Raw genomic sequence first — 15,218 nt, 5'->3', positions numbered from 1 at the left:
TCCACCTGCCCTGTCAAGGCAGCAAACATTTGAATGAGCCATCTTAGACTGTCCAGAGCAGCCCATCTACTACGTGAGGGGGAAGACAACCACTGAATGACCCCAGCTGGCAACCATATAGAGCAAAATAGTCACCCTGCCCAAATTCCTGGCCCACAAAACCATTATTTCTTTAAATGGTTCACACACACACACACACACACACACATACACACACGGAAGAGTATATTTTAGGGTCTTCTCCACTAATGTGCTTTTAAGGATCTGGAAATGCTGTTTTTGATGGTTCCTCTTAACCGAGCTTTTCATTAGAAAATATATTAACTGAGCAGAAAACGTTTCAGAAACAGATTTTACAATGTCTGGGATTATAACTGAAGTTTTAATCAACCTAAATTCTCTTCAGAATCTATTTCACAGAATAGCTATACTAAATTCTTAACATTTTCCATACCTTGTTACATTTTGTAGTTTTACCAATCAAAAGTAAGAAAGACTCTGTCTCGGCCGGGCGCGGTGGCTCAAGCCTGTAATCCCAGCACTTTGGGAGGCCGAGACGGGCGGATCACGAGGTCAGGAGATCGAGACCATCCTGGCTAACACGGTGAAACCCCGTCTCTATTAAATACAAAAAAAAAAAAAACTAGCCGGGCGAGGTGGCGGGCGCCTGTAGTCCCAGCTACTTGGGAGGCTGAGGCCGGAGAATGGCGTGAACCCGGGAGGCGGAGCTTGCAGTGAGCTGAGATCCGGCCACTGCACTCCAGCCTGGGTGACAGAGCAAGACTCCGTCTCAAAAAAAAAAAAAAAAGAAAGACTCTGTCTCAAAAAAAAAAAATTTGGGGCGATTTATTCCCACCTTGGCTCACTTGCAAGGGCAATGATTTATCATGAATGGAGGCAGAAAATGAGCAGCTGGGCAACATAGCAAGACCCTGTCTCTTAAAAAAAAATTAGCTGGGCATGGTAGTGCACATCTGTGGTCCCAGCTTCCTGGAGGCTAAGACAGGAGGATCACTTGAGTCCTGGAGGTTGAGGTTGCAGTGCGCCGTGATCACACCATTGCCCTCCAGCGTGGGGAACAGAGCAAGACCCTGCCTCAAGAAAAAAAGAAAATGCTGAAAGCAAATGCAGTAAAATATTAACAGAAGTTATCCTGGGTGATGAGAGTTTGGATAATTTACATATTTTTCCACAGGTTTTACAAGTTTTCTGTAATTTAGAAAAGCTCTTTTTCTGAATGTAAAATTGATGTTCACCACAGGACATCAAGAAAATAGCTAACTATAAAGAATAAAATTTAAATTATATCAGATTTTCTTAATTATAAGGTCATAACCATGTACAACAGATCCCTACCCAAAATCAGTTAAAACAATATTTACTTGTCAGCTTCCTAAATTACGACACTGAGTAGGCTTTTCCAACTTCCTATTTTTATTTATTTATTTATCTTTTGAGACAAAGTCTTGCTTTGACGCCCAGGCTAGAGTGCAGTGGCACAACCTCTGCTTACTGTAACCTTCACCTCCTGGGCTCAAGCGATTCTCCTGCCTCAGCCTCCTGAGTAGCTGGGATTACAGGTGCCCACCACCATGCCCAACTAATTTCTTTTTGTATTTTTAGTAGATACAGGGGTCTCACCATGTTGGCCAGGCTGGTCTTGAACTCCCAACCTCCAGTAATTTGCCCGCCTCGCTCAGCCTCCCAAAGTGTTGGGATTACAGGCGTGAGCCACCACTCCTGGCCAGCTTTTCCAACTTTCTAAAAATCAATGACTTCCTTTTCCTTTCCCTGAAAGCAACTGACAAATCCATGCATATTTGGGAGTAAGAGGGAGAAATGTACGTCCTGGTTAGATTTTAAAAATTGTGTTGACTAGGTCAGGCGCGGTGGCTCACACTTGTAATCCCAGCAATTCGGCCAGAAGGCCGAAATGGGCAGATCATCTGAAGTCAGGAGTTCAAGATCAGCCTGGCCAATATGGCAAAACCCTGTCTCTACTAAAAATACAAAAATTAGCGGGCATGGTGGCATGCACCTGTAGTCTCAGCTACTTGGGGAGGCTGAGGCAGAGAATCACTTGAACCCAGAGGCAGAGGTTGCAGTGAGCTGAGATTGTGCCACTGCACTCTAGCCTGGGTGACAGAGCAAGACTCTGTCTCAAAAAAAAAAAAAAAAAAAAAGTGGAGATTTATTCCCATCTTGGCTCACTTGCAAGGGCAATGATTTATCATGAATGGAAGCAGAAAACAACATACAGGTTGAACACCCCAAACACCCAAATCCAAAACTTTTTGAGCTCCTGTCTAATGCTCACAGGAAACGTTCCTTGAAACATTTCTAATTTCCAATTTTCGGATTTCAGATGTTCAACTGGTACATAAGGTAAATATTCCAAAAATTTTTTTTAAAATCTGAAATCTGAAACACTTCTAGTCCCAAGCATTTCAGATATGGGCTACTCAACCTGTATCTCAGGCCTCATCAAAAAGAGGAGGGAAGGAGTGTGGGGGCATGGGAGGACAGCAGGGCATTATTTAACAGCATATGTAATATCAGCTGGGCAGGCAAGATGCTGCCTCAAGGTAAATCATTCCCTGAACCACGGTTTCACACTCCAACTAGATCTCAGAAATTACCTGGAGTGCTGAAATACAGATTACTGTGTTTTGAATAAGATATACACAGTTTAACTGCCATGGTAAGGAAAAGCTAAAAGCAAAGATGAAACTTAACTACATGTATCAACATAATGAGATACTATATGCCATTAAAAATGAAAAATATGTAGACTATGCAGATACTTCATTCCAAATAAAGTAATGCCAAGTGATAAAAGAACACAAAATATTATGTACACAATATAATTATAACTGTATGTAAAAACTATTTATATACAATTATAAGGGTCAGGTGGGACAAAAAAAAATCCCTAATGTATTTGGATTGAGGTACTCTCTATTTCTTTACAATTTCATTGTTCTGCTTATAGAATGAATTATGCATAAAACCAAAGACAAATACAAATATGTGCTGGAATGGAAGCTGCCAGACTCACAAATTAAGTCTTCTTCATGACATCTAAATTCTAGCATAAAATAAAATAGAGATCCAAAGAAAAAGACAACTTGCTGATTATTACAAAGCAAGAGCTTCAGGTGGGGGGTTTCTGATCTTTCAGTCTGTTATGCAGAACATCCACTAGGGGTCACCATTATGTTTAAATAGTGATGATGTTAAAAGGTTTAGTAACAATAAAAAGTACACATTTTAGGTTCAAAAACAGAAAGCCTTCCTTCTCAATGACCAACATGTATATAATTTATTGTTCCTTGGCAGAAAAATACATCAGAGTCTAGTATGTTTCTATTGTTTGAATATGGTAAGGATGATAATCTGAAAAAAATGGTATTTAGTAGCACAAAACTACACAACATTTCCACTCAGGAAGATGGAAGGAAGCCACCAGCCTCCACATGTTATCTTTTAACTCTGCTTATGATTTAACAGATATTCTCACCTGCAAGAGTAACACAGTGAAACAGGATGGGCTCTGAGAATAAGGAACCTAATAGTTCAACTTCCGGGAGTTGAACAGAGCAGACATGCCTGGACACATGCCTTGGTGCTAGTGTCCAGAGAAGAAACACATTAAACAAGTGGTCACCATGTGTATGCCTTTGACCTTGTGATACATGCTAAGAAGGAAAAGAACAAGGGTCTCTTAATCCACATAATGGGGATTTAACTTGTATTAGAATTTCAGTGAAGATGAATGTCTGTTAAAAGGAGACAGTGATGCAAAACTTAACTAGGCAGAGAGAAGGAAAAGCCACTTCATTCAAAAGCATGGTGTTTGTAGAAGCCCAGTGAAGGAGAAAAGCCTTAAAGTCTAAGACCAGTGGGGCTAAAGATATAGCAAAAGGGTAGAGTGTTACAAAATGAGACTGGACTAGAAAAGTGGCATCAAGTCACTTGCCCTAAGCCGAGTGGGCAGCCTTTGAAGAGATTTACAAGGAATGACAGAATATCAATAATACTTCCATGGCTCTTGCTTATTACCATCTCATTATGTCTTCACAACAGCACCATGTGACAGATACTATTAACGAAGCAGGATGCCCGTCACAGATTTTTCCACAGTGAGAGTGAGTCAATAATCACCTTGAATCATTATAGGGCCCTCACTCCCACACCATCCAAGAAGGATGGTAAATGTACCTTGATTGAGAGGCTAGAGCAGCTGTGAGTAATTGAGGAAAGTCTTCGTTTGAAGGGTAGGTGATTAACCTCTCCGCCTAGAGAAGGCAAGAGAGGAATGAGAGTGCTGGTGTCTGGAATCTGGAAAAGGGGCCACCTGCCTGTTTTCCAGGTGTAGACTCTGTAAGGAATGTGGGTTGGGAGTTCTGGGTCTGTTAAGCAGTAGGTGTCTGAACAGATCCTGACCCAGAGCTTCCTTGGCCACCTGACATCAGGAAAATGGTAGTGCATGAGGCTAAGAGAGCCAACACTAGGAGCTCTGCTCCACCAGTCCAAGCAGAGATCATCAGAGTAGCTGATGCAGAGAACAGGCTCAGCATTACTGGCTGGTCACACAGTGAGGACCAGTTTTCAGCAGCACCCTGTGAGATGATAGAAAGCAAAGAGCAGACTGTGGGGATCTTTCCCCTTTGGGTGTGAAAGTTGGATCTACCACCTCTCCTTTTGCACTGCCTACATAATCCCTGAGGGTTCTCAGACAATTTGGGAGGAAAAAGAAGCCCCAAGAGGAAAATACTGGACTTCCTTCTGATGAGATATATGGGGGCAGATATAATTGCAATGTGTGCTCCAATTCATAGGGATTCTAATACCATCCAAACCAAACAAATGAAAGCAGAACAGGGACTGGAAAAAAGATATTATGTTCTTTCCATTATGCTATGAGCCTCATTTGGGAAGGAACTTTTAAATCAAAATAAGATAGATAAAACAAAATAGATTCCACTCCTCAAACCCTATGCATACATACACACACAGAGGCACATTGCTTACTGAGTATTTACAATTGGAAATGTTCTGTGTCGTTCCAAAATGCTGTTCCTGATTTCAATAACTGGCTTTAAGTTCACATCCCTTTGAATTTCCACAGTACTTTGTTTAGAGCTCTCTTACAGTACTTATTCTACTCTCTTTTGTGGTCCTCATTTGTGTCATTGTCATCTCTCCTGCTATAGTGTAAATAACTTGAGGTCAGAGGCTGGTCTTAATCATCTTGTATCTCCTGTAGTAACCGGTCCTTGGTCTTTCATATTGCAAGCATTTAGTATTTTAATTAAAATAAATAATTAAGATTCTATCTGTCTCCTCACCTCTACCAATAATAGTAGTTGGCTGGGAAAAAGAAACACAAAAATGTTGAGATAGCCATTTAAAGTTTACCTTAAAATCCTGCTTATTTGTGTATCTCCAATTCATATAAGTTGTATGCAAAAATGTGTGCCTCTCACTATCTTCATATACTTACACAATGACATTAAGGAAAATAGGGTTACAGACTATTCCAGGAGGCATTATTAGAGGCTTGATAGAGAGAATAAAACACAAGGGTTTTCCTTTGTTTCATTTTAACTTGGTCACACCTGCACCCTTGAACAACTTCAAGGGCAGGACTGAACCTAGAAGAACTGTAATGAAAGGGGCATGGAGCAGCTGCCAAGTGCAGTGTACTTATAGGAACTGCAACACCGGGGACTGCCACTCAGCACAATAAGCAGCAATCACAAAAGGAATCCATGTTGGGAAAAACCTTTGGGTCACGAGAACTTCTTATCACGACAAGCTAAAGAACATCAACAAATATTAATAACTATCTTCATAAACGTATTTATCCCTAAAAAATAAGTAGGCAGGAGTCTAGGGGGAAAAACAATACAGAAGCATATAGGCCAACAAAGAAAACATGAAAGGTAAGATCTTATTCTGAAGCAGGAGATCAACATGATTCATTTCAAAAATGAAGTGAAAGACAGAAGCAAGTTACAGGATGAAGGAAGAAAATCAAATACACAAAGGTCACAAATAATCTCAAATACATTAAGACAAAACAGAATGAGCAGTACCCTGCCTCTCCTTTTCTTTCTGCTCATTTCTGTTGTTATAAATCTTGTAGTACTATTTAAAATAGATGCACCAACTTCATTTAAAAATTAAAGAAATGCTAGAATATCATTTGAGAATTGATATACTCTGCACAGCCTCTTGAGGTTTTAGTAGGTCTAAATTAAAAGGCCTATTGAGGGTGGAGACAAGTTGCCATGATCAATCTACAAGAAGAGACCACTCTACAATCTGTAGAGTGCCCTGCTTCTTGTATTACCTAACACTTTTATCTTCATAGATGTTTACTCAAGAAAAATGCCAGAAAATCTAAATGCTCTTTTTAGTTCTGCAAACATTTATAGGACACTATATATCAGGCACTAACGATAGAAACTGGGGACATGAAGAATAAAAACAATAAAAAATAATGTTCCTCCAGCAGGCGAATAAGACACACAAAAAGACCATAATCTGTGGGATGGCCAAAGACAGCTCTTTTAAAATGCAACTCAGATAATGGAAGTGGGGACTATTTATAGGGCTGGTCAAGGAGGGCCTCTACATGACTTCCCTAATTGAACAAACCCCTAAGTAGAGTGACGGAGCAAACCAGGTAGGTTCTGGGCAGTGTCTTGTCCCATGCTGTCTCCTTGGTGTTGAAACAGTATTTGGAACACAGCAGGCACTCAGTAAATATGTACTGTCCTTAGATTTTGTCAGTAACCCCTGTAACTTTGGAATGAACTCTTTTTCTATTAAAGCTAGCTGGAATTATCAGTTACTTGTATCCAAAGTGTCTTAAAGATTAGACCACAGGATCAGCACAGGGAAATTACCTTTCTCCACAAAATCTTCCATTTTCCTGCAACTCGAAGAGTGGCCAAGAGTGACTAATTTACAGAGAAGTTAGAATGCGTGTGGTTTGAAACTTCAATTCTTTGGGCCATGCCAAAAGAGAGAGTTAATTTCCTGGCCGCTTCTCCCTGGAAGTCTGCTAATTGAGGCGTGTGGGAAGCTTTATACTTGGCCACAGGAGCTTCCAACTACTGAAAGATGTTCTGTGGGCCATTCCTTTCAAAGAGCAGACAGCTCAGAATGAGCAGGAGATGGGAGGTGTGAATCTGCCGTATCTTCATTTCTTCCATGCCTCTCAAAGTGGGAGCGTTTTGAGGCCCTGAATTTTTCATCTTTAATCTTATAAATTTTAATCTATTGTTAAAAGACAGTATGGCCCTTAAATACCAGATAAGGCGTGGCTCTTGTTTAACTAAAGAAACAACTGTCAGTTCCAATGCTGGGAGGTTTAAGTGATTTTTAGGGTAATTTTGAAGCAGATGTTTGCCATACAGTGACTTTAGAACCTAATCCCTATGATGCTACTGAATTAAGTTAGCTTCTCTTATTTTTGGAGACAGGGTCTTGCTCTGTCAACCCAGGTTGGCATGCAGTGGCACAATCATGGCTGACTGCAACCTCAACCTCCCAGGCTCAAGCAAACCTCCCGCCTCAGCCTCCTGAGTAGCTGAGATACCAGGTGTGCACCACCACACCTGGCAAATTTTTTGATTTTTTTGTAGAGATGAGGTCTCACTATGTTGCCCAGGCTGGTCTCAAGTGATCATCCTGCCTCAGCCTACCAAAGTGCTGAGATTACAGGCATGAGCCACTGAGCCCAGCCATCCATGCTTAATATTAACCAAACTTGTCCATACTAAATTTCTACCACTTCCTTTTTCGGTTTACTTTATTTTTTGCATGTTATTTTTCCTTACACAATGACATATTACTTGGGCCTAATGTTCTAAAAAGATGAAACGCTTCATGAATTTGCATGTCATCATTGCACAGGGGCCATACTAATCTTCTCTATATTGTTCTAGTTTTAGTATATGTACTGCCAAAGCGAGCGCTCCATTACTATTTAAATATTTTCTTAAAACTTGCGTTATCTTCCATATTTCCTGTTACACTGTTAATTTTTTCTGAAGTCCTGTTTTAAAGATTTATGTAACATTTGAGAAAAGAAATATAAAATATACATAAATATGCAACCCAAGATAACTACAAATCAATTCCACACACAAAAAAATCATTCACAAGGCAGGGAGAGGTGGCTCACACCTGTAATCCCAGAACTTGAGGAGGCTGAGGCAGGAGGATCGCTTGAGCCCAGGAGTTTGAGACCAGCCTGGGCAACATAGCAAGACCCCATCTCTAATTCCTTTTTTTTTTTTTTTTTTTCTAGATGGAGTCTCGCTCTGTCACCCAGGCTGGAGTGCAGTGGTGCGATCTCGGCTTACTGCCAGCTCTGCCTCCCGAGTTCATGCCATTCTCCTGCCTCAGCCTCCTGAGCAGCCGGGACTACAGGTGCCTGCTACCACGTCCGGCTACTTTTTGTATTTTTAGTAGAGACGGGGTTTCACCATGTTGGCCAGGATGGTCTTGATCTCTTGACCTCGTGATCCACCCGCCTCGGCCTCCCAAAGTGCTGTGATTACAGGTGTGAGCCACTGCGCCTGGTCTTACTTTTTTTTTTTTAAGAAAAAAAATCACTCACTAAATTTTTAGGTAAGGAGCATGTGCACATAATAATCCCAGTAATAAAATGTTGCAGTATTAACTTTTTATTTAAAAAGACACTAGTGATTAGGCCAGGTGCAGTGGCTCACGCCTGTAATCTCAGCACTTTGGGAGGCCAAGGGAGGCAGATTACTTGAGGTCTGGAGTTCGAGACCAGCCTGGCCAACATGGTGAAACCTTGTCTCTACTGAAAATACAAAAATTAGCTGGGTGTGGTAGCACACGCCTGTAATCCTGGCTACTCAGGAGGCTGAAGCACGAGAATCACGTGATCCTGGGAGGTGGAGGTTGCAGTGAGCCGAGATCACGCCACTGCACTCCAGCCTGGGCAACAGAGCAAGACTCCATCTCAAAAATAATAATAATAAATAAATAAAAAGATAGTAGTGAGAATGTTACTTTTTTTTTTTTTTTGAGACAGAGTCTCGCTCTGTCACCCTGGCTGGCATGCAGTGGCACAATCTCGGCTCACTACAATCTCCGCCTCCCAGATTCAAACGATTCTCATGCTTCAGCCTCCCAAGTAGCTCGATTACAGGCATGCGCCACCATGCCTGGCTAATTTTGTATTTTTAGTAGAGATGGGGTTTCTCCATGTTGGTCAGGCTGGTCTTGAACTCCTGACCTCAGGTGATCTGGCCGCCTCGGCCTCCCAAAGTGCCAGGATTACAGGCGTGAGCCACGGCACCCAGCCGGACTCTACTAAACTTTAATAAAGTTTAAATTTGCATTCCAATGCCATTTAAAAAGTCAAACTAGGGAGATGTGGTAGCTCACACCTATAATCCTAGCACTTTTGGAAGGTGGAGGCGGGAGGATCACTTGAGCTCAGGAGTTCAAGACCAGCCCGGGCAACACAGTGAGACCTTCTCTCTATTTAGGGGGGGAAAAAAGTCAAATTAAATGACTTCCTTCAACATTTACAAAGATATATTGGGTAAATATGCCAAAGGGTCATCTCTTATTTTGACATGGAATCTATATAACATAAATTACCCAACCCTACAACCCACCCCTTTTTGGGAAGGACATTGTTAATGAACAAAATGGTCAAATAAAGTGAAAAACACAAAATGAAAGAATTTACCACTGAGAGACCCTCACTAAAGTATTTGGCTACTAAAAAATGTGCTTTAAGAAGAAGCAAATTGAGCCAGGCATAGTGGCTTATGCTTGTAATTCCAGCAATTTGGGAGGCTGAGGCGGGCAAATCACCTGAGGTCAGGAGTTCGAGACCAACCTGGGCAACATGGTGAAACCCCGTCTCTACTAAAAATACAAAAATTAGCTGAGCGTGGTGGCAACACCTGCAATCCCAGCTACTGGGGAAGGTGAGGCACAAGAATCACTTGAACTAGGGCCAGGCGCGGTGGCTCATGCCTGCAATCCCAGCACTCTGGGAGGCCGAGGCAGGTGGATCATGAGGTCAAGAGATTGAGACCATCCTGGCCAACATGGTGAAACCCTGTCTCTACTAAAAATACAAAAATTAGCCGTGTGGTGGCAGTCGCTTGTAATCTCAGCTACTTGGGAGGCTGAGGCAGGAGAATCACTTGAACCCAGGAGGCAGAGGTTGCAGTGAGCCGAGACTGCGCCACTGCACTCCAGCCTGGGTGACAGAGCGAGACTTCGTCTCAAAAAAAAAAAAAAAAAATTGAGTTTACCAAAACTGGCTCAAGAAGAAACAGAAAACTGATAGGACTTGGTAACCAAAGAAGGGAAGGAAGATAGGGACATTAAGGATGACTTTTAAGCCTGTAACTTGCTGGGCTTATGAATGTGAGTTGTATTCACTCAGAAGGGAAAACTAGAAGCACAGGAGCAGGTTGTAGTTGGTTTTCTGGGGAATGTGTGCAGGGAGGGGTTAGTAGTGGTGGTAGATGTAGGGTGGAGAAGTCATAAATTTAAATTTTGGATATGTTGAAATGGTGATGCCTTTAAGGTATATAAGTGGAGATGTTAAGTATACAGTTGGATCTATGGAACAGGGGCTCGGAAGAGATCTGGGTTGAAGATACATATTTAGGAGTTATCTGAATTCGAATGATAATTAAAGTCACAGGTGTGGCTGAAATAATTTAGAGAGATACAGCACTGGTTCTCAAAGTGTGGTCCCTGGACCACCAAGCTCAACATTACCTGGGAAATTAACAAAAATGCTAATTCTCAGGTCTCACCCTGGACCAGATGAATCAGAAACCCTGAAAATGGGGCCCTGCAGTCTGTGTATTAATAAGCCCTCCAGTGATTCTGAGGGCTTGCTACAATTTGAGAAACCACTGATACAGAGTGAGAAGGCAAGAGGTCTTGGTCCTCAACTTGAGAAATCTAACACTGAACAGACAAAAATGAGCCTGTAAGAAAGATTAGGAGCAGCAGGAAGTGAAGGGTAAGAAAATAAGAAGAGTGGGCAGGGCATGGTGGCTTATGCCTGTAATCTCAGCATTGTGGGAGGCGAAGACGGATGGATTGCTTAAGCTCAGTAGTTCAATACCAGCCTGGACAATATGGCAAAACCCTGTCTCTACAAAAAAATACAAAAATTAGCTGGGTGTGGGAGCTCACACCTGTAGTCCCAGCTACTTGGGAGGGTGAGGCGGGAGGATCGCTTGAGCCTGGGAGGCAGAGGTTGCAATCAACCCAGATCACACCACTGCACTCCAGCCTGGGCAACACAGCCAGACCTTGTCTCAAAACAAAAACAAGAATGAAAGAAAAAAAGAGATTCAAAATAAGAGTTTTGAGAGACAGGGTGCTGAATACTACTGAGATTAGATGGCAGTAGCTCCAGAAGGAACTAAAACGGGCTGAGAAGTGAGCATTTGAGAAAATAGTGTAAATATAGACAGTTCTGAGCAGTTTGATTAGAAAGGGGCAACAAAAAGGGTGAAAATGGAAGTGGCTGACAAGTACATGGAGGATTTTTTTTTTTTAAATAGACAGTAACAAGCATGATGAACTGCTGAGGGACGAATATGGCTGAGTGACTGTATGAGAGAGAGAGAATGACTGTACGAGAGAGATGAGGACCTGACAGCAATGGCATACTAAGGGGACAATGCAGCTGTCTGCCTCAGCAGGAGAGGTCTTTATTACAGTGTTTAGAATTGCTGCACACAGTGATACTTTTTAGTAAAAAGCAGATCAATTGTTTATCGTTTTCATCATTGCTATTTATTTATTTATTTATTTATTTATTGAGATGGAGTCTTGCTCTGTGGCCCAGGCTGGAGTGCAGTGACACGATCTTGCTTCACTGCAACCTCTGCCTCCTGTGTTCAAGCGATTCTCCTGCCTCAGCGTCCCGAGTAGCTGAGATTACAGGTGTGCAGCACCACACCCGGCTAATTCTTATATTTTTAGTAGAGATGGGGTTTCACCATGTTGGCCAGGCTGGTCTTGAACTCGACCTCAGGTGATCCACCCACCTTGGCCTACCGAAGTGCTGGAATTACAGGCGTGAGCCTCCACGCCCGGCCCATCACTGCTTTTTAAGTTCTCTACAGACACTGTGTGCCTTACTGACTGCACTCAGGTAGACTGCTCTCACTGCCCTATCTTTGGTGCCATTGGATAGTATAAGGTTTGTGGAAAAGGAGGAGGGGTTGGGATCCAAAGCATAGGTAGAAGGACTGTCCTTGGCCCGGAGGGACAGATAATCTTTTTAACCAGAAGGAAGGAAGTAATCATGGAAGGGCACAGATGTGGGAGTGTGGCATCAGGAAGTTGAAGGAGTTGTCATCATATGACTTCTATTTCCCCTGTGAGGTCACCTGCAAGGCCATCCCTACTGGGGGAGGGATATGCCACACTCCCTTGGCCTACTGCAATTAAACAACTGATTCATCAAATCCATGCTCACTAAGCAAATGATTTGGTTCCCCTTATAGGCTTGCTCATGGGGCAAGTATGTGCTGACCATACAGATTTCTCATAATAGGCCACGTGTGATGGCTCACATCTATAACCCCAATACTCTGGGAGGCTGAGGTGGCAGTGTACTGCTTGAGCTCAGGAGTTCAAGACCAGCCTGGGCAATAAAGTGAGACCCCAACTCTACACACACCTGTAGTTCCAGCTACTCAGGAGGCTGAGGCAGGAGGATCACTTGAACTCGACAGATTGAGGCTCTAGTGAACCATGATCGCACCACTGCACTTCAGCCTGGGTGACAGAGCAAGACTCTGTCTAAAATAAAAATTTCTCATAGTAAATTCATAAATTGATTTTTGAACATGATTTGGTTTCTGCGTAGCCTGACTATGGATAACAAATTGTGGTCCTTTTTACAATTATACCTCTTGCTGAGCTATTGCTTTTACACCAAGTGACTCAAGTAAATCTCTGGGCCATCAGAGGCATGGGCCAGATCCACAATAAGCAGCAACTCAGGCTAACCTCCCCAACCCCTAGGTCATGCCTTGCTCAGCAAAAGCTGGCTTTTCATTCGCTGTCGCTGGCCCAACTTCCATCTCTTCTCTCTCAATTCATTTCTACATACACCTATTCATTGAGATATCTTAAATTAGCTGTTAGTGTATTGACCTACTAGTTTCTCTACGAAGGTATTTCCAAGAACAATACAGGAAATAAAACAAGCACGTCAGTGAAATATATGGGTATACCACCATTATTTATTTATTTATTTATTCCACTGTTCATTCAACAATATTTACAGACCATAAACCCTGTGCAAAGCTTACTATGAGAACTGCGGGAGATACAAAGTCCTCATGGTATTTATAATTCAGCAAAAAAAAAAGCCATTCGTTCCACAAAGAACAGGCTTGCAGAAACACACTGTGGTTGAAGCGGGGAGAAAATCAGAAATAAACACAAAACACTCTATAGTAAAAGTGATTAAAGGAGAAATAGGCTATCAAAGGAAATCCCGCAATCTGAGTAACTTTAAATATATGACTTTTTTTTTTTTTTTTGAGACAGAGTCTCGCTCTGTCACCCAGGTTGGAGTGCAGTGGCGCGACCTATAGCTTACTGCAAGCTCTGCCTCCCGGGTTCACTCCATTCTCCTGCTGAGCCTCCCAAGTAGCTGGGACTTGTACCTGCCACCGCGCCAGGCTAATTTTTTGTATTTTTAGTAGAGACAAGGTTTCACTGTGGTCTCGATCTCCTGACTTCATGATTCGCCCACCTCGGCCTCCCAAAGTGCTGGGATTACAGGCGTTGAGCCACAGCACCCGGCCAAAAAACTATGACGATTGTTTAGAGACAGCCTTGCTTAGAGGCAAAGGTTATAGCAACCCCTTTGGAATTAAGCATGAAATTAACTCAGGACTTTCTGATATATAAACAATGTGCTAGTCTCTCTACAGAAGCAGTGGGTCTGGCTTTGAATTAGTCTATAAGTTCATTTAGGGTTGTGCCCCCTAATCCTCAAGTATTGCCATTCGATACTGGATCTGTCCTTCCTTCCTCCCTCTTGCTCTTCTTCATCACAGTTTGTGCACCATCATAAATACGATGTGGTGTTTCCATGGCTTGGAATTTTCTGCCACGGAATCATCTCAGTTATGCATAGTCTTTCACACACTACCACCCAAGTTCTGTGTAAATTATTTGATGACCTTAGGTATTTTTAAAAGCGCCTAGCACACAGCAGATGCTCAATTAAGATTCATTTCCTCCTTTCTTTCCTTCCGTTTTTTTCCTCTCCCCTGGTGAGGAAGGGAGGGAAAAACAGGAACAAAAAAATGATAGAGGTCTTGTAAGACAGCATCTTTTTGGTGTAAAAATACTGAAAAAGTTGAAACCATTTTTTATTGCCTACCTTGTGTCTGCGGGCTGTAAGGAGATAGGAGTTTGGACCTTTTCTTTTCATAGCCCTTCTGGGTGATGTCCCCTAAAATAGCAAGAAACAGAAATAGGTTATGCATTATTCTTACTCTGTGGTTTTCCACCGTAAAAATAAAATTAATTAGAGTTATAGAACTACCCCATATAGAGGCAGGGGGTTGGGGTGGGGAGATGTATGGTTCTTTGCCAAGGATTTTGCTATGTATGATTTCCCAAAGGCTTGGAGCTGACTTCCTGTAGAATACTATAGAGCTTGTCCCAAAACCAATCTTGCATAGCAATATGCTGTATACCATGACAGAGATCCCCAAGTTCCCAGGCATCCCCAGCTTCCTTGGTATTTAAGATATCCCAAAATGGAATGCAGCAAGGCTGACAATGATTTCTCTCTGGAGTTTCACTTTATCAAATGAGTACAACTGGTTTCTGAGATATTCACTTACATTGCTATACAGAACCACATAAAAGTAAGAGAAGACAAAGTTCAGGCTCTGGATGGTATAATTAAAAGGGCTTTCTGTACCCTAACACCTGTGCTGGAACCTGGGACTAGAATTCTCACACCCTCTCCCCTTAGTTTAATGCTTTGTCTTATTTATTCATGTGGCTCTCTTTTCCACAAGGTTAAATTTAAAAGTATGTATGATGCACACACAAATTAGTGCATATACTAACAAATGCAATAAGGATAAACTGATAAATACAGGAGAAAATCTGTAGTTGAAGTGGCAAGAAATGGACTT

General features: G+C 42.1%; 1 protein-coding gene and 1 non-coding gene across 2 annotated transcripts in view; both read right to left on the bottom strand.

Annotated features, from left to right (window-relative positions):
• The window catches only part of DIP2B (disco interacting protein 2 homolog B), a 259,279-nt gene that overhangs the window by 116,436 nt on the left and 127,625 nt on the right, over positions 1–15,218 (bottom strand). The window contains exon 2 of the mRNA XM_025402060.1: positions 14,450–14,521. Coding sequence (XP_025257845.1) covers positions 14,450–14,521 — 72 coding nt within the window. The remainder of the gene's footprint in view (positions 1–14,449; positions 14,522–15,218) is intronic.
• Positions 7,885–7,991, bottom strand: LOC112635610. Its single transcript, XR_003121957.1, has one exon. It is a non-coding gene; the product is annotated as a U6 spliceosomal RNA (small nuclear RNA).

Source organism: Theropithecus gelada, chromosome 11, assembly GCF_003255815.1.
Source record: "Theropithecus gelada isolate Dixy chromosome 11, Tgel_1.0, whole genome shotgun sequence".
Classification (NCBI taxonomy): domain Eukaryota; kingdom Metazoa; phylum Chordata; class Mammalia; order Primates; family Cercopithecidae; genus Theropithecus; species Theropithecus gelada.
This window is presented reverse-complemented; position numbering and strand designations above follow the sequence as displayed.